This window comes from Physella acuta, unplaced genomic scaffold (genome assembly GCF_028476545.2).
Source record: "Physella acuta isolate Inbredline_101_S28 unplaced genomic scaffold, ASM2847654v3 ptg000079l, whole genome shotgun sequence".
Taxonomy (NCBI): Eukaryota; Metazoa; Mollusca; class Gastropoda; family Physidae; genus Physella; species Physella acuta.
This window is the reverse complement of record NW_026731599.1, coordinates 860233-880895: the sequence shown is the minus strand read 5'-3', so window position 1 is coordinate 880895 and position 20663 is coordinate 860233. Positions and strand designations below refer to the sequence as shown.

Genomic DNA, 20663 nt, shown 5'->3' with positions numbered 1-20663 from the left:
CAAAACATAAATCCTCCTCAAAATGTGAAATAATTATGAAAATTTAAGGAGTCACCTGTTTTTCACATTACTAGTCGCGGGCGATATTAAGTACCTAAAACGATAGATTACCGGAAACAGATATGTACAGCAAACTGCATATTAGATCTTAGCCGTTGATAATCTTCTTAACCCTACATTGTTTGGTGATTTTGTTGATATTCATAATAGATAGATAGAACAATATCTTTGGAAGCTTTGAGGGCAATATTTTTGCCGAATTCATTTTTGCCGATATTTTATGCCTCAACGAAGGACGTGAAGTATGCAAATCGCAGCGGAAGGGATCTATTTGCTTTTACATGTACTTTTAAAATAAGCTAAAGAACAATATTTTTAATAATTTGATTACCTTAAATGGATTTTTTTACTGTAGTTGATAAATTTAAGAAAAAGTTGTTTTTTTCGATATTTTAACTTTTATATGAAAAAAACAAATGCATAGAATTACGATACCTTGGCGTCGTGGAAAATTCAGATTTTTTTTTATTGTAGGTTTTTACTACACGGCATGTATTTTGATATCAGTTTTGTGAAATCTATTTAAATTTGTAAAAGATATGTTTTATTTTGCCATAGATATATATTTTTTTTATTTTAACGTTTTTTCTGTCGTGGTGAATTAACCTTCACTCTATGCATGCACATGTTGTAAAACTAGACTTATCTTTAAAACAAGGGAACTTTGAGTGCTCTGCAATTAACAAAGTTTTTAAATTTAAGTTTACTTTTGACTTTAAGCCATCTATATATATAATTCTCTTCTTGGAGACGCAAGAAAACAAGCGTGCTCCCTACCACCCCACCCCTACATGGTCTGGTGAGCTGTGGTTCATGCTAAAGCCGTAGAGCCGGGTTTAGTGACGGCTATTAGGGGCAGATAATTTAGTTTGAAATGATTTTAAACTTAGGGGAGGTAACTAAGAGGAGGCTGCTTTCACGGGGGTGGGGGTGTAGGGTAATGGGTTGGGGAAAAGGAGGGTGGGGTTAGTATTGCTCTTAACGACCTACTGATAGTGTTTTAAAGCAAATATTTTCAGTGGCGGCATTGGTACTGTCAAATTCATAAATTATGAATTACTGAAAAGTAGAAAATAAAACAACTAAATAGCGGCGTATGATACGCCGCGGGTTGGCTCGTATAAAGTAATTATACTATTTGATCAATGTACTAGAGAAAATGGGAGATAATTACAGCAGGTTGAGAACAACGAAACAATTCTAATTGTACGCTTATGTCCCTTGTCAAATCAACTACTGGCCCGGTATTCACAGTAGCATGGGCGGATCACTGAGCTCTGACATCACAGACTTACCTCATGGTTAGAAAACGTTGAGCTAAACTTCAGCGATAAAACACAAAGAGGGTACAGTGTAGCTCTGGTACAATGTAGCCCTGGTACAGTGTAGATTTGTCTGGTACAGTGTAGCCTTACTACATTAAACTACATTTGCTTTATCTTTTAAGAGTTTAAAATTAACGTGTGCCTTTTGTGTAGTAAAAAAAATAAAAACTCGTCGTCCAGAAGGAGAAAATAAAAGAATTTGACCTGGGTGTGTTAGAAATGGACATGGGTACAGCAGATAGTGGTTGTTTTGTTTAGCACATCCAAACCATTTTTATATTGAGCAAAACACAGGAGGGTGGCCATAGCGATGTTTTGACCATGTACAGCACTCTACGCAATTGTGTGACGCTTTGCCATTGTTTTACTGTTTTTTACTGCTATACCATTCCTGAATAATAACTGACGCAAAACTAAGGTTTTAATGAATTTTGAATCATTAGATTAAATTTTAAAAGATTTAGGTCTAGATTTTTTTTTTTAGAGCTAGACTCGAAATGGTGTGTATACAATATTTTTAAAATCTGGTGCAATGTTATTTTTAAAAATACGGTTATAAAAACTGGACTTTTGGATTTTTGACAGATTTGACTTAAGATTGACCTATTTTTGTGTGGCCGTGGGTCACAGATCCATATATTAACATTGTGCTTCCCTGCACTTCCCATTAAGAGTTGTAGTGATTGGTTCTGTGCTGCTCTTTGGGTGCATAAAAAACTTTTCATTATTTCCCCATTTAATGCCCATAGATACTTCTTCTAGGCCTAGGCTCTATATAAGTTAAAAGAATTAGTTGCCACAAAATATAAACTCTAGTGACTTACTAGTCTGGCGACGTTGTCCGCTTGTCCGTTCAAACCTTTTTGCCAGGAGGAAGGGATTCGATTCTGTAAGTCAGCTATAGTCATTTATACCTAGCATTTTCCAATTAAATGAGATCAAAACTAAATTATTAATTTGATATTGTTAGCCTATTAATTGAGTAGACTTAACTTACTGGGTGGCAAGCATACTATATAATAAAGCTAACATTATTAAAAATATACAGATCTATATATACATAGGCATATAGATTTAGATCTAGTAGTAAGAACGGTGGCTAGAGAGCAAATAATTTTAAAATAATAATTCTGAATCACTGCTTGTCTGCACGCAAAAAAATTATTTCCTTTGTCAAGACTGTTGTTATTTATGTTAAACTGAAGGCAGGCTAGTTGATAATAAGGTTAAGAATTGTGTACAAACTAGCCACTAGGGAAGTGTCACTCTAGACTAGATCTAGATACATTGTTGAGTGTTAGAAACTTTTAATTTGCAGAGAAGGCTACTTATTTATTGTTACCAATCTTAACATTCCATCTACAACCCTACACAATGTTAACATTCCATCTACAACCCTACACAATGTTAACATTTGCAGGAAAAGCCAGAAAATTATCTCAATCTTTATGATGATGTTTGGCGCTCGGAAGAATCAGAAGGTAATTTGCTTTATTGTCATCTAAGTTAGAAATTCTTCTATGGTTCAGGATTGTCCAGTAAATATCTAAACACCTCAGCACTGAGACTTTCAACTCTTTCTTCTCACCTTCTCACTGAGACTTTCAACTCTTTCTTCTCAGCACTGAGACTTTCAACTCTTTCTTCTCACCTTCTCACTGAGACTTTCAACTCTTTCTTCTCAGCACTGAGACTTTCAACTCTTTCTTCTCACCTTCTCACTGAGACTTTCAACTCTTTCTTCTCAGCACTGAGACTTTCAACTCTTTCTTCTCACCTTCTCACTGAGACTTTCAACTCTTTCTTCTCACCTTCTCACTGAGACTTTCAACTCTTCTCAGCACTGAGACTTTCAACTCTTTCTTCTCACCTTCTCACTGAGACTTTCAACTCTTTCTTCTCACCTTCTCACTGAGACTTTCAACTCTTTCTTCTCAGCACTGAGACTTTCAACTCTTTCTTCTCAGCACTGAGACTTTCAACTCTTTCTTCTCACCTTCTCACTGAGACTTTCAACTCTTTCTTCTCAGCACTGAGACTTTCAACTCTTTCTTCTCACCTTCTCACTGAGACTTTCAACTCTTTCTTCTCAGCACTGAGACTTTCAACTCTTTCTTCTCACCTTCTCACTGAGACTTTCAACTCTTTCTTCTCAGCACTGAGACTTTCAACTCTTTCTTCTCAGCACTGAGACTTTCAACTCTTTCTTCTCACCTTCTCACTGAGACTTTCAACTCTTTCTTCTCAGCACTGAGACTTTCAACTCTTTCTTCTCAGCACTGAGACTTTCAACTCTTTCTTCTCAGCACTGAGACTTTCAACTCTTTCTTCTCACCTTCTCACTGAGACTTTCAACTCTTTCTTCTCACCTTCTCACTGAGACTTTCAACTCTTTCTTCTCAGCACTGAGACTTTCAACTCTTTCTTCTCACCTTCTCACTGAGACTTTCAACTCTTTCTTCTCAGCACTGAGACTTTCAACTCTTTCTTCTCACCTTCTCACTGAGACTTTCAACTCTTTCTTCTCACCTTCTCACTGAGACTTTCAACTCTTTCTTCTCACCTTCTCACTGAGACTTTCAACTCTTTCTTCTCAGCACTGAGACTTTCAACTCTTTCTTCTCAGCACTGAGACTTTCAACTCTTTCTTCTCAGCACTGAGACTTTCAACTCTTTCTTCTCACCTTCTCACTGAGACTTTCAACTCTTTCTTCTCAGCACTGAGACTTTCAACTCTTTCTTCTCAGCACTGAGACTTTCAACTCTTTCTTCTCACCTTCTCACTGAGACTTTCAACTCTTTCTTCTCAGCACTGAGACTTTCAACTCTTTCTTCTCAGCACTGAGACTTTCAACTCTTTCTTCTCAGCACTGAGACTTTCAACTCTTTCTTCTCACCTTCTCACTGAGACTTTCAACTCTTTCTTCTCAGCACTGAGACTTTCAACTCTTTCTTCTCACCTTCTCACTGAGACTTTCAACTCTTTCTTCTCAGCACTGAGACTTTCAACTCTTTCTTCTCACCTTCTCACTGAGACTTTCAACTCTTTCTTCTCACCTTCTCACTGAGACTTTCAACTCTTTCTTCTCAGCACTGAGACTTTCAACTCTTTCTTCTCACCTTCTCACTGAGACTTTCAACTCTTTCTTCTCACCTTCTCACTGAGACTTTCAACTCTTTCTTCTCAGCACTGAGACTTTCAACTCTTTCTTCTCACCTTCTCACTGAGACTTTCAACTCTTTCTTCTCACCTTCTCACTGAGACTTTCAACTCTTTCTTCTCAGCACTGAGACTTTCAACTCTTTCTTCTCACCTTCTCACTGAGACTTTCAACTCTTCTCAGCACTGAGACTTTCAACTCTTTCTTCTCACCTTCTCACTGAGACTTTCAACTCTTTCTTCTCACCTTCTCACTGAGACTTTCAACTCTTTCTTCTCAGCACTGAGACTTTCAACTCTTTCTTCTCACCTTCTCACTGAGACTTTCAACTCTTTCTTCTCAGCACTGAGACTTTCAACTCTTTCTTCTCACCTTCTCACTGAGACTTTCAACTCTTTCTTCTCAGCACTGAGACTTTCAACTCTTTCTTCTCACCTTCTCACTGAGACTTTCAACTCTTCTCAGCACTGAGACTTTCAACTCTTTCTTCTCACCTTCTCACTGAGACTTTCAACTCTTTCTTCTCACCTTCTCACTGAGACTTTCAACTCTTTCTTCTCACCTTCTCACTGAGACTTTCAACTCTTTCTTCTCAGCACTGAGACTTTCAACTCTTTCTTCTCACCTTCTCACTGAGACTTTCAACTCTTTCTTCTCACCTTCTCACTGAGACTTTCAACTCTTTCTTCTCACCTTCTCACTGAGACTTTCAACTCTTTCTTCTCACCTTCTCACTGAGACTTTCAACTCTTTCTTCTCACCTTCTCACTGAGACTTTCAACTCTTTCTTCTCAGCACTGAGACTTTCAACTCTTTCTTCTCACCTTCTCACTGAGACTTTCAACTCTTTCTTCTCAGCACTGAGACTTTCAACTCTTTCTTCTCACCTTCTCACTGAGACTTTCAACTCTTCTCAGCACTGAGACTTTCAACTCTTTCTTCTCACCTTCTCACTGAGACTTTCAACTCTTTCTTCTCACCTTCTCACTGAGACTTTCAACTCTTTCTTCTCAGCACTGAGACTTTCAACTCTTTCTTCTCACCTTCTCACTGAGACTTTCAACTCTTCTCAGCACTGAGACTTTCAACTCTTTCTTCTCACCTTCTCACTGAGACTTTCAACTCTTTCTTCTCACCTTCTCACTGAGACTTTCAACTCTTCTCAGCACTGAGACTTTCAACTCTTTCTTCTCAGCACTGAGACTTTCAACTCTTCTCAGCACTGAGACTTTCAACTCTTTCTTCTCACCTTCTCACTGAGACTTTCAACTCTTTCTTCTCACCTTCTCACTGAGACTTTCAACTCTTTCTTCTCACCTTCTCACTGAGACTTTCAACTCTTTCTTCTCAGCACTGAGACTTTCAACTCTTTCTTCTCACCTTCTCACTGAGACTTTCAACTCTTTCTTCTCAGCACTGAGACTTTCAACTCTTTCTTCTCACCTTCTCACTGAGACTTTCAACTCTTTCTTCTCACCTTCTCACTGAGACTTTCAACTCTTTCTTCTCACCTTCTCACTGAGACTTTCAACTCTTTCTTCTCACCTTCTCACTGAGACTTTCAACTCTTTCTTCTCACCTTCTCACTGAGACTTTCAACTCTTTCTTCTCACCTTCTCACTGAGACTTTCAACTCTTTCTTCTCACCTTCTCACTGAGACTTTCAACTCTTTCTTCTCACCTTCTCACTGAGACTTTCAACTCTTTCTTCTCACCTTCTCACTGAGACTTTCAACTCTTTCTTCTCACCTTCTCACTGAGACTTTCAACTCTTTCTTCTCACCTTCTCACTGAGACTTTCAACTCTTTCTTCTCACCTTCTCACTGAGACTTTCAACTCTTTCTTCTCAGCACTGAGACTTTCAACTCTTTCTTCTCACCTTCTCACTGAGACTTTCAACTCTTTCTTCTCAGCACTGAGACTTTCAACTCTTTCTTCTCACCTTCTCACTGAGACTTTCAACTCTTTCTTCTCAGCACTGAGACTTTCAACTCTTTCTTCTCACCTTCTCACTGAGACTTTCAACTCTTTCTTCTCAGCACTGAGACTTTCAACTCTTTCTTCTCACCTTCTCACTGAGACTTTCAACTCTTCTCAGCACTGAGACTTTCAACTCTTTCTTCTCACCTTCTCACTGAGACTTTCAACTCTTTCTTCTCACCTTCTCACTGAGACTTTCAACTCTTTCTTCTCACCTTCTCACTGAGACTTTCAACTCTTTCTTCTCACCTTCTCACTGAGACTTTCAACTCTTTCTTCTCACCTTCTCGCTGAGACTTTCAACTCTTTCTTCTCACCTTCTCACTGAGACTTTCAACTCTTTCTTCTCAGCACTGAGACTTTCAACTCTTCTCAGCACTGAGACTTTCAACTCTTTCTTCTCACCTTCTCACTGAGACTTTCAACTCTTTCTTCTCAGCACTGAGACTTTCAACTCTTTCTTCTCACCTTCTCACTGAGACTTTCAACTCTTTCTTCTCAGCACTGAGACTTTCAACTCTTTCTTCTCAGCACTGAGACTTTCAACTCTTTCTTCTCACCTTCTCACTGAGACTTTCAACTCTTTCTTCTCAGCACTGAGACTTTCAACTCTTTCTTCTCACCTTCTCACTGAGACTTTCAACTCTTTCTTCTCACCTTCTCACTGAGACTTTCAACTCTTCTCAGCACTGAGACTTTCAACTCTTTCTTCTCACCTTCTCACTGAGACTTTCAACTCTTCTCAGCACTGAGACTTTCAACTCTTTCTTCTCACCTTCTCACTGAGACTTTCAACTCTTTCTTCTCACCTTCTCACTGAGACTTTCAACTCTTTCTTCTCAGCACTGAGACTTTCAACTCTTTCTTCTCAGCACTGAGACTTTCAACTCTTTCTTCTCAGCACTGAGACTTTCAACTCTTTCTTCTCACCTTCTCACTGAGACTTTCAACTCTTTCTTCTCAGCACTGAGACTTTCAACTCTTTCTTCTCACCTTCTCACTGAGACTTTCAACTCTTCTCAGCACTGAGACTTTCAACTCTTTCTTCTCACCTTCTCACTGAGACTTTCAACTCTTTCTTCTCAGCACTGAGACTTTCAACTCTTTCTTCTCACCTTCTCACTGAGACTTTCAACTCTTTCTTCTCAGCACTGAGACTTTCAACTCTTTCTTCTCACCTTCTCACTGAGACTTTCAACTCTTTCTTCTCACCTTCTCACTGAGACTTTCAACTCTTTCTTCTCACCTTCTCACTGAGACTTTCAACTCTTTCTTCTCACCTTCTCACTGAGACTTTCAACTCTTTCTTCTCACCTTCTCACTGAGACTTTCAACTCTTTCTTCTCAGCACTGAGACTTTCAACTCTTTCTTCTCACCTTCTCACTGAGACTTTCAACTCTTTCTTCTCAGCACTGAGACTTTCAACTCTTTCTTCTCACCTTCTCACTGAGACTTTCAACTCTTTCTTCTCACCTTCTCACTGAGACTTTCAACTCTTTCTTCTCAGCACTGAGACTTTCAACTCTTTCTTCTCACCTTCTCACTGAGACTTTCAACTCTTTCTTCTCACCTTCTCACTGAGACTTTCAACTCTTTCTTCTCACCTTCTCACTGAGACTTTCAACTCTTTCTTCTCACCTTCTCACTGAGACTTTCAACTCTTTCTTCTCACCTTCTCACTGAGACTTTCAACTCTTCTCAGCACTGAGACTTTCAACTCTTTCTTCTCACCTTCTCACTGAGACTTTCAACTCTTTCTTCTCAGCACTGAGACTTTCAACTCTTTCTTCTCACCTTCTCACTGAGACTTTCAACTCTTTCTTCTCACCTTCTCACTGAGACTTTCAACTCTTTCTTCTCACCTTCTCACTGAGACTTTCAACTCTTCTCAGCACTGAGACTTTCAACTCTTTCTTCTCACCTTCTCACTGAGACTTTCAACTCTTTCTTCTCACCTTCTCACTGAGACTTTCAACTCTTTCTTCTCACCTTCTCACTGAGACTTTCAACTCTTTCTTCTCAGCACTGAGACTTTCAACTCTTTCTTCTCACCTTCTCACTGAGACTTTCAACTCTTTCTTCTCACCTTCTCACTGAGACTTTCAACTCTTTCTTCTCACCTTCTCACTGAGACTTTCAACTCTTCTCAGCACTGAGACTTTCAACTCTTTCTTCTCACCTTCTCACTGAGACTTTCAACTCTTTCTTCTCACCTTCTCACTGAGACTTTCAACTCTTTCTTCTCACCTTCTCACTGAGACTTTCAACTCTTTCTTCTCACCTTCTCACTGAGACTTTCAACTCTTTCTTCTCACCTCAGCACTGTCACAGCTTTCTTCTGGCCAGGGTTTTCTTTGTTATGTGGTTACATCTCTTTATTTATGGGCTCTTTGTATCATAACTAATGGTGGACAAACACCCCCCCCCTCCCCCACGAGCCAGCTAGCCTGCAGGAGTTGGACTTGAGCCAAGAGGCCAGCCCTGTACACAGTGCTATTGCTGAGGTGTCTAGAGACTATGTGACTGGCACTCGCAGTCTTCAGGCTCTCACAGACAGTGATGGGTCAGGCACTGAGCTGACCAGAGGACTAGCTTCATATGCTCGCTACCCTGAAACAGCCGCAGGATTTTCAGACACGGACTGGAACCCTTATGGCACAGAATCAGACAGCAACACACCCAGAAGCAAGGGAGGCTCCCGCTTGGCTGGATCCCAGCTGACCTTTGAACCAGCTCTCCACAGTACTGACCTGCACACTTTAACTCCCAGCCTGGCCATCACTGACCCAGGCAGTAGCCAGACAACAGGCCAGACTGCAGTGCTGCTGCACCCAGACGTCCAGCTGGAATTCTCATCCGACTCTGTCAGTCAGCTGTCAGGAGAGAGACCCTACACCCTGATCACCCCCTACAAGGTGACCAGCACTGCTGCTGTGGACTACAACCTTCTGCAGAGGGACCTGGAAGAGATCCAGAAAAGCCTGCAGAGGACTCTGGGCCCTGCATGTCTGAGACTCTCAGACACAGGGGACATCATCCCCAGCACCACAAGCACACCAGAGAAGAGGAGCAGAGCATGGGCAGCAACTTCAACTGGTCACTCAGCTACGTGGCAAACTCTTGGCCCTGCTAAAGCCTCTAAGGGAGGAGACTGTCTCAATTCAGATGGTGCTGACAGTTCAGACAGCTCCGACAGCAGTCACATGAGTGCTGGCTTCAGGAACTTTGAACTAGAGGCTCACCACATGGATGGACTTGCAGGGCAAGTGACTAGGCTTTTAAGACAGCAGAGTTCAGAGTTGAAAGTGCAGGAAATGGCAGGTGAGAGAAACACCATGTCCAACTCAGCTGGCTGTAACTTGTCCAGCTCTTCAAGTTTTGACGAGAGCAGTGTCCAGGCAGTAGAAGATATCTGCAAGAGGCTGGACATGTCTGCCCTCAGCTCAGCAGAGACCAGCAGGCTGGCCCCTAAACCTTTCCAAGTCACAGAGGGCATGAGCAAGTTCTTGTCCTCCCAGCTAAGCAAGGTGACAGAGAGAACATTTAACCACAGCATACAGCTGGAGCCCCAGGTAGTCCACTGCTATCCTCTCTACGCCACAGCTGAGCCAGGACATCCTCATACAGACAACAGGTGCGTTAATCATGTCCACACATCTCACCACACAGACACATCATCTCACCACACAGACACATCATCTCACCACACAGACACATCATCTCACCACACAGACACATCATCTCACCATACAGACACATCATCTCACTACACAGACACATCATCTCACCACACACAGACGCATCATCTCACCACACAGACACATCATCTCACCACACAGACACATCTCACCACACAGACACATCATCTCACCACACACAGACACATCATCTCACCACACAGACACATCATCTCACCACACACAGACACATCATCTCACCACACAGACACATCATCTCACCACACAGACACATCATCTCACCACACAGACACATCATCTCACCACACAGACACATCATCTCACCATACAGACACATCATCTCACTACACAGACACATCATCTCACCACACAGACACATCATCTCACCACACAGACACATCATCTCACCACACAGACACATCATCTCACCACACACAGACACATCATCTCACCACACAGACACATCATCTCACCACACAGACACATCATCTCACCACACAGACACATCATCTCACCACACACAGACACATCATCTCACCACACACAGACACATCATCTCACCACACAGACACATCTCACCACACAGACACATCATCTCACCACACAAACACATCATCTCACCACACACAGACAGACACATCATCTCACCACACAGACACATCATCTCACCACACAGACACACCATCTCACCACACAAACACATCATTTCACCACACAAACACATCATTTCACCACACAGACACATCATCTCACCACACACAGACAGACACATCATCTCACCACACAGACACATCATCTCACCACACAGACACACCATCTCACCACACAAACACATCATTTCACCACACAGACACATCATCTCACCACACACAGACAGACACATCATCTCACCACACAGACACATCATCTCACCACACAGACACATCATCTCACCACACAGACACATCATCTCACCACACACAGACACATCATCTCACCACACAGACACATCATCTCACCACACAGACACATCATCTCACCACACAGACACATCATCTCACCACACAGACACATCTCACCACACAGACACATCATCTCACCACACACAGACACATCATCTCACCACACAGACACATCATCTCACCACACAGACACATCTCACCACACAGACACATCATCTCACCACACAGACACATCATCTCACCACACAGACACATCATCTCACCACACAGACACATCATCTCACTACACACAGACACATCATCTCACCACACAGACACATCATCTCACCACACAGACACATCATCTCACCACACACAGACACATCATCTCACCACACAGACACATCATCTCACCACACAGACACATCATCTCACCACACAGACACATCATCTCACCACACAGGCACATCATCTCACCACACAGACACATCATCTCACCACACAGACACATCATCTCACCACACAGACACATCATCTCACCACACAGACACATCATCTCACCACACAGACACATCATCTCACCACACAGACACATCATCTCACCACACAGACACATCATCTCACCACACAGACACATCATCTCACCACACAGACACATCATCTCACCACACAGACACATCATCTCACCATACAGACACATCATCTCACCACACAGACACATCTCACCACACAGACACATCATCTCACCACACAGACACATCATCTCACCACACAGACACACCATCTCACCACACAAACACATCATTTCACCACACAGACACATCATCTCACCACACACAGACAGACACATCATCTCACCACACAGACACATCATCTCACCACACAGACACATCATCTCACCACACAGACACATCATCTCACCACACAGACACATCTCACCACACAGACACATCATCTCACCACACAGACACATCATCTCACCACACAGACACATCGCACCACACAGACACATCATCTCACCACACACAGACACATCATCTCACCACACAGACACATCATCTCACCACACAGACACATCATCTCACCACACAGACACATCATCTCACCACACAGACACATCTCACCACACAGACACATCATCTCACCACACAGACACATCTCACCACACAGACACATCATCTCACCACACACAGACACATCATCTCACCACACAGACACATCATCTCACCACACAGACACATCATCTCACCACACAGACACATCATCTCACCACACAGACACATCATCTCACCACACAGACACATCATCTCACCACACACAGACACATCATCTCACCACACAGACACATCTCACCACACAGACACATCATCTCACCACACACAGACGCATCATCTCACCACACAGATACATCATCTCACCACACAGACACATCATCTCACTACACAGACACATCATCTCACCACACAGACACATCTCACCACACAGACACATCATCTCACCACACAGACACATCATCTCACCACACAGACACATCTCACCACACAGACACATCTCACCACACAGACACATCTCACCACACAGACACATCTCACCACACAGACACATCATCTCACCACACAGACACATCATCTCACCACACAGACACATCTCACCACACAGACACATCTCACCACACAGACACATCTCACCACACAGACACATCTCACCACACAGACACATCATCTCACCACACAGACACATCATCTCACCACACAGACACATCATCTCACCACACAGACACACCATCTCACCACACAGACACATCATCTCACCACACACAGACACATCATCTCACCACACAGACACATCATCTCACCACACAGACACATCATCTCACCACACAGACACATCATCTCACCACACAGACACACCATCTCACCACACAGACACATCATCTCACCACACAGACACATCATCTCACCACACAGACACATCATCTCACCACACAGACACATCATCTCACCACACAGACACATCATCTCACCACACAGACACACCATCTCACCACACAGACACATCATCTCACCACACACAGACACATCATCTCACCACACAGACACATCATCTCACCACACAGACACATCATCTCACCACACAGACACACCATCTCACCACACAGACACATCATCTCACCACACAGACACATCATCTCACCACACAGACACATCATCTCACCACACAGACACATCATCTCACCACACAGACACACCATCTCACCACACAGACACATCATCTCACCACACACAGACACATCATCTCACCACACACAGACACATCATCTCACCACACAGACACATCATCTCACCAGACAGACACATCATCTCACCACACAGACACATCTCACCACACAGACACATCATCTCACCACACAGACACATCATCTCACCACACAGACACATCATCTCACCACACAGACACATCATCTCACCACACAGACACATCATCTCACCACACAGACACATCTCACCACACAGACACATCATCTCACCACACAGACACATCATCTCACCACACAGACACATCATCTCACCACACAGACACATCATCTCACCACACAGACACATCATCTCACCACACAGACACATCATCTCACCACACAGACACATCATCTCACCACACACAGACGCATCATCTCACCACACACAGACGCATCATCTCACCACACAGATACATCATCTCACCACACAGACACATCATCTCACTACACAGACACATCATCTCACCACACAGACACATCTCACCACACAGACACATCATCTCACCACACAGACACATCTCACCACACAGACACATCTCACCACACAGACACATCATCTCACCACACACAGACACATCATCTCACCACACAGACACATCATCTCACCACACAGACACATCATCTCACCACACAGACACACCATCTCACCACACAGACACATCATCTCACCACACAGACACATCATCTCACCACACAGACACATCATCTCACCACACAGACACATCATCTCACCACACAGACACATCATCTCACCACACAGACACATCATCTCACCACACAGACACATCATCTCACCACACAGACACATCATCTCACCACACAGACACATCATCTCACCACACAGACACATCATCTCACCATACAGACACATCTCACCACACAGACACATCTCACCACACACAGACAGACACATCATCTCACCACACAGACACATCATCTCACCACACAGACACATCATCTCACCACACAGACACATCATCTCACCACACAGACACATCTCACCACACAGACACACCATCTCACCACACAAACACATCATCTCACCACACAGACACATCATCTCACCACACAGACACATCATCTCACCACACAGACACATCATCTCACCACACAGACACATCATCTCACCACACAGACACATCATCTCACCACACACAGACAGACACATCATCTCACCACACAGACACATCATCTCACCACACAGACACATCATCTCACCACACAGACACATCATCTCACCACACAGACACATCATCTCACCACACACAGACACATCATCTCACCACACAGACACATCATCTCACCACACAGACACATCATCTCACCACACAGACACATCATCTCACCACACAGACACATCATCTCACCACACAGACACATCATCTCACCACACAGACACATCATCTCACCATACAGACACATCATCTCACTACACAGACACATCATCTCACCACACAGACACATCATCTCACCACACAGACACATCATCTCACCACACAGACACATCATCTCACCACACAGACACATCATCTCACCATACAGACACATCTCACCACACAGACACATCTCACCACACAGACACATCATCTCACCACACACAGACAGACACATCATCTCACCACACAGACACATCATCTCACCACACAGACACATCATCTCACCACACAGACACATCTCACCACACAGACACATCATCTCACCACACAGACACATCATCTCACCACACAGACACATCTCACCACACAGACACATCATCTCACCACACAGACACATCATCTCACCACACAGACACATCATCTCACCACACACAGACACATCTCACCACACAGACAGACACATCATCTCACCACACAGACACATCATCTCACCACACAGACACATCTCACCACACAGACACATCATCTCACCACACAGACACATCATCTCACCATACAGACACATCTCACCACACAGACACATCTCACCACACAGACACATCATCTCACCACACACAGACAGACACATCATCTCACCACACAGACACATCATCTCACCACACAGACACATCATCTCACCACACAGACACACCATCTCACCACACAGACACATCATCTCACCACACAGACACATCATCTCACCACACAGACACATCATCTCACCATACAGACACATCTCACCACACAGACACATCTCACCACACAGACACATCATCTCACCACACACAGACAGACACATCATCTCACCACACAGACACATCATCTCACCACACAGACACACCATCTCACCACACAGACACATCATCTCACCACACACAGACACATCATCTCACCACACAGACACATCATCTCACCACACAGACACATCATCTCACCACACAGACACATCATCTCACCATACAGACACATCATCTCACCACACAGACACATCATCTCACCACACACAGACACATCATCTCACCACACAGACACATCATCTCACCACACACAGACACATCATCTCACCACACAGACACATCTCACCACACAGACACATCATCTCACCACACACAGACAGACACATCATCTCACCACACAGACACATCATCTCACCACACAGACACATCATCTCACCACACAGACACATCATCTCACCACACAGACACATCATCTCACCACACAGACACATCATCTCACCACACAGACACATCATCTCACCACACACAGACACATCATCTCACCACACAGACACATCATCTCACCACACAGACACATCATCTCACCACACAGACACATCTCACCACACAGACACATCATCTCACCACACAGACACATCATCTCACCACACAGACACATCATCTCACCACACAGACACATCATCTCACCACACAGACACATCTCACCACACAGACACATCTCACCACACACAGACACATCATCTCACCACACACAGACACATCATCTCACCACACAGACACATCATCTCACCACACAGACACATCATCTCACCACACACAGACACATCATCTCACCACACAGACACATCATCTCACCACACACAGACACATCTCACCACACAGACACATCATCTCACCATACAGACACATCATCTCACCACACAGACACATCATCTCACCACACAGACACATCATCTCACCATACAGACACATCATCTCACCACACAGACACATCATCTCACCACACAGACACATCATCTCACCACACAGACACATCATCTCACCACACACAGACACATCATCTCACCACACAGACACATCATCTCACCACACACAGACACATCATCTCACCACACAGACACATCATCTCACCACACACAGACACATCTCACCACACAGACACATCATCTCACCATACAGACACATCATCTCACCACACAGACACATCATCTCACCACACAGACACATCATCTCACCATACAGACACATCATCTCACCACACAGACACATCATCTCACCACACAGACACATCATCTCACCACACAGACACATCATCTCACCATACAGACACATCATCTCACCACACAGACACATCATCTCACCACACACAGACACATCATCTCACCACACAGACACATCATCTCACCACACAGACACATCATCTCACTACACAGACACATCATCTCACCACACAGACACATCATCTCACCACACAGACACATCATCTCACCACACACAGACACATCATCTCACCACACAGACACATCATCTCACCACACAGACACATCATATCACCACACAGACACATCATCTCACCACACACAGACACATCATCCCACTACACAGACACATCTCACCACACAGACACATCATCTCACTACACAGACAGACACATCATCTCACCACACAGACACATCATCTCACCACACAGACACATCATCTCACCACACACAGACACATCATCTCACCACACAGACACATCATCTCACCACACAGACACATCATCTCACCACACAGACACATCATCTCACCACACAGACACATCATCTCACCACACAGACACATCATCTCACCACACAGACACATCATCTCACCACACAGACACATCATCTCACCACACAGACACACCATCTCACCACACAGACACATCATCTCACCACACAGACACATCATCTCACCACACAGACACATCATCTCACCACACACAGACGCATCATCTCACCACACACAGACAGACACATCATCTCTACTGCCACGTTGTACTGATAGACTCCTCTATTTACAGGCTGGATCCTGCATCTGGTCATCCTACAGGTAACTTAAATGGTGGCTTTGTGACAGGTTCATTTCATTGTTAGGTCATGTGTAACAGGCTCATTTCATTATGTTAGGTCATGTGTGACAACTGATTAATGACATTGTTAGGTCATGTGTGACAAATGATTAATGAAATTATTAGGTCATGTTTGACAACTGATTAATGAAATTGTTCGGTCATGTGTGACAACTGATTAATGAAATTGCTTGTTTGCCAGCAGAGACCAGCTCTACCAGAGGCAAAGAGAGATACAGACCATACAGGTAAACCGTTAACCCTTACAACACCACTTACAGAACAGATTTTAAACATTCAACTTTAATCCCTACAGACTTTTTGTCTGAGTTAAGTTTTCTCTAGTATTCTCACTGGGAAGTGGTGGTTAAGTTTTCTATTCTCACAGGGCAGTGATGGTTAAGTTTTCTATTCTCACAGGGCAGTGGTGGTTAAGTTTTCTCTAGTATGCTCACTGGGAAGTGGTGGTTAAGTTTTCTATTCTCACAGGGCAGTGATGGTTAAGTTTTCTATTCTCACAGGGCAGTGATGGTTAAGTTTTCTATTCTCACAGGGAAGTGGTGGTTAAGTTTTCTATTCTCACAGGGCAGTGATGGTTAAGTTTTCTATTCTCACAGGGCAGTGATGGTTAAGTTTTCTATTCTCACAGGGCAGTGGTGGTTAAGTTTTCTATTCTCACAGGGCAGTGGTGGTTAAGTTTTCTATTCTCACAAGACAGTGGTGGTTAAGTTTTCTCTAGATTTGCTGCTTGCTTGAGTTGTATATTTTCCACCAGACCACCGGGCTCACAAGAGGTCTACTACACAGATACAGAAGCTTGCTCTGACACTACAGCGGAGAGTAGTCACTTAGGTAAGCTCAGCCTTTAGGGGGATTTGGTTGACAAGGCTAGTTGAGAGTAGTCACTTAGGTAAGCTCAGCCTTTAGGGGGATTTGGTTGGCAAGGCTAGTTGAGAGTAGTCACTTAGGTAAGCTCAGCCTTTAGGGGGATTTGGTTGGCAAGGCTAGTTGAGAGTAGCCACTTAGGTAAGCTCAGCCTTTAGGGGGATTTGGTTGGCAAGGCTAGTTGAGAGTAGTCACTTAGGTAAGCTCAGCCTTTAGGGGGATTTGGTTGGCAAGGCTAGTTGAGAGTAGCCACTTAGGTAAGCTCAGCCTTTAGGGGGATTTGGTTGGCAAGGCTAGTTGAGAGTAGTCACTTAGGTAAGCTCAGCCTTTAGGGGGATTTGGTTGGCAAGGCTAGTTGAGAGTAGCCACTTAGGTAAGCTCAGCCTTTAGGGGGATTTGGTTGACAAGGCTAGTTGAGAGTAGCCACTTAGGTAAGCTCAGCCTTTAGGGGGATTTGGTTGGCAAGGCTAGTTGAGAGTAGCCACTAAGGTAAGCTCAGCCTTTAGGGGGATTTGGTTGACTAGGCTAGTTGAGAGTAGTCACTTAGGTAAGCTCAGCCTTTAGGGGGAATTGGTTGGCAAGGCTAGTTGAGAGTAGCCACTTAGGTAAGCTCAGCCTTTAGGGGGATTTGGTTGACTAGGCTAGTTGAGAGTAGTCACTTAGGTAAGCTCAGCCTTTAGGGGGATTTGGTTGACAAGGCTAGTTGAGAGTAGTCACTTAGGTAAGCTCAGCCTTTAGGGGGAATTGGTTGGCAAGGCTAGTTGAGAGTAGCCACTTAGGTAAGCTCAGCCTTTAGGGGGATTTGGTTGACAAGGCTAGTTGAGAGTAGCCACTTAGCTCAGCCTTTAGGGGGATTTGGTTGACTAGGCTAGTTTGGTGAAACATAAGTTGTTTAGTAAAATATGAAAACATGACATATTGTGTAGAGTTAGGGGCAACATTATATGGCTGATGTTATTGTTACACCATATGGTTGATGTTACAGCTTTTAATCATGGGGCTAATGTTACAGCTTCTGATCATGGGGCTGATGTTACAGCTTCTGATCATGGGGCTGATGTTACAGCTTCTGATCATGGGGCTAATGTTACAGCTTCTGATCATGGGGCTGATGTTACAGCTTCTGATCATGGGGCTGATGTTACAGCTTCTGATCATGGGGCTAATGTTACAGCTTCTGATCATGGGGCTGATGTTACAGCTTCTGATCATGGGGCTGATGTTACAGCTTCTGATCATGGGGCTGATGTTACAGCTTCTGATCATGGGGCTGATGTTACAGCTTCTGATCATGGGGCTAATGTTACAGCTTCTGATCATGGGGCTGATGTTACAGCTTCTGATCATGGGGCTAATGTTACAGCTTCTGATCATGGGGCTGATGTTACAGCTTCTGATCATGGGGTTGATGTTATGACTTGACTCTCCAGGTTCTGATGATGCTCAAGCACCAAAACTGCCCGATTCTGTGTTTGGCAGCAGGAGGGAGCCTCCCTCATCATCTGGTATCTATGGTAACCGCAAGCCTAACTCAAAGGGTGCTGCTCTTGTAACTATCGATGAGAAATGTTCAGTAAGTGAGCTCATGATCTAGTTAGCACCTGGCTACTTGAGTACATAAGACCTGAGCTAAGTTCCCTTGATGTGTGTCCTCAGGTAGATGTGAGCTAAGTTCCCTTGATGTGTGTCCCCAGGTAGATGTGAGCTTAGTTCCCTTGATGTGTGTCCCCAGGTAGATGTGAGCTAAGTTCCCTTGATGTGTGTCCCCAGGTAGATGTGAGCTAAGTTCCCTTGATGTGTGTCCCTTGATGTGTGTCCCCAGGTAGATGTGAGCTAAGTTCCCTTGATGTGTGTCCCCAGGTAGATGTGAGCTTAGTTCCCTTGATGTGTGTCCCTTGATGTGTGTCCCCAGGTAGATGTGAGCTAAGTTCCCTTGATGTGTGTCCCCAGGTAGATGTGAGCTTAGTTCCCTTGATGTGTGTCCCTTGATGTGTGTCCTCAGGTAGATGTGAGCTAAGTTCCCTTGATGCGTGTCCCCAGGTAGATGTGAGCTAAGTTCCCTTGATGTGTGTCCCCAGGTAGATGTGAGCTA

The 20663-nt window shown here is 44.0% G+C and overlaps 1 protein-coding gene across 3 annotated transcripts in view; it reads left to right on the top strand.

The window, feature by feature from the left end:
• LOC131955266 (uncharacterized) overlaps positions 1–20663 on the top strand; it is a 40349-nt gene that overhangs the window by 2151 nt on the left and 17535 nt on the right. For 2 of the 3 annotated variants that reach the window (XM_059319327.1, XM_059319310.1), the window contains exons 2-7: positions 2806–2866; positions 8971–10162; positions 17639–17667; positions 17889–17934; positions 18462–18538; positions 20002–20144. In XM_059319327.1, the coding sequence (XP_059175310.1) occupies positions 2806–2866; positions 8971–10162; positions 17639–17667; positions 17889–17934; positions 18462–18538; positions 20002–20144 (1548 nt within the window). The remainder of the gene's footprint in view (positions 1–2805; positions 2867–8970; positions 10163–17638; positions 17668–17888; positions 17935–18461; positions 18539–20001; positions 20145–20663) is intronic. The other variant, XM_059319318.1, reaches the window with a different exon arrangement.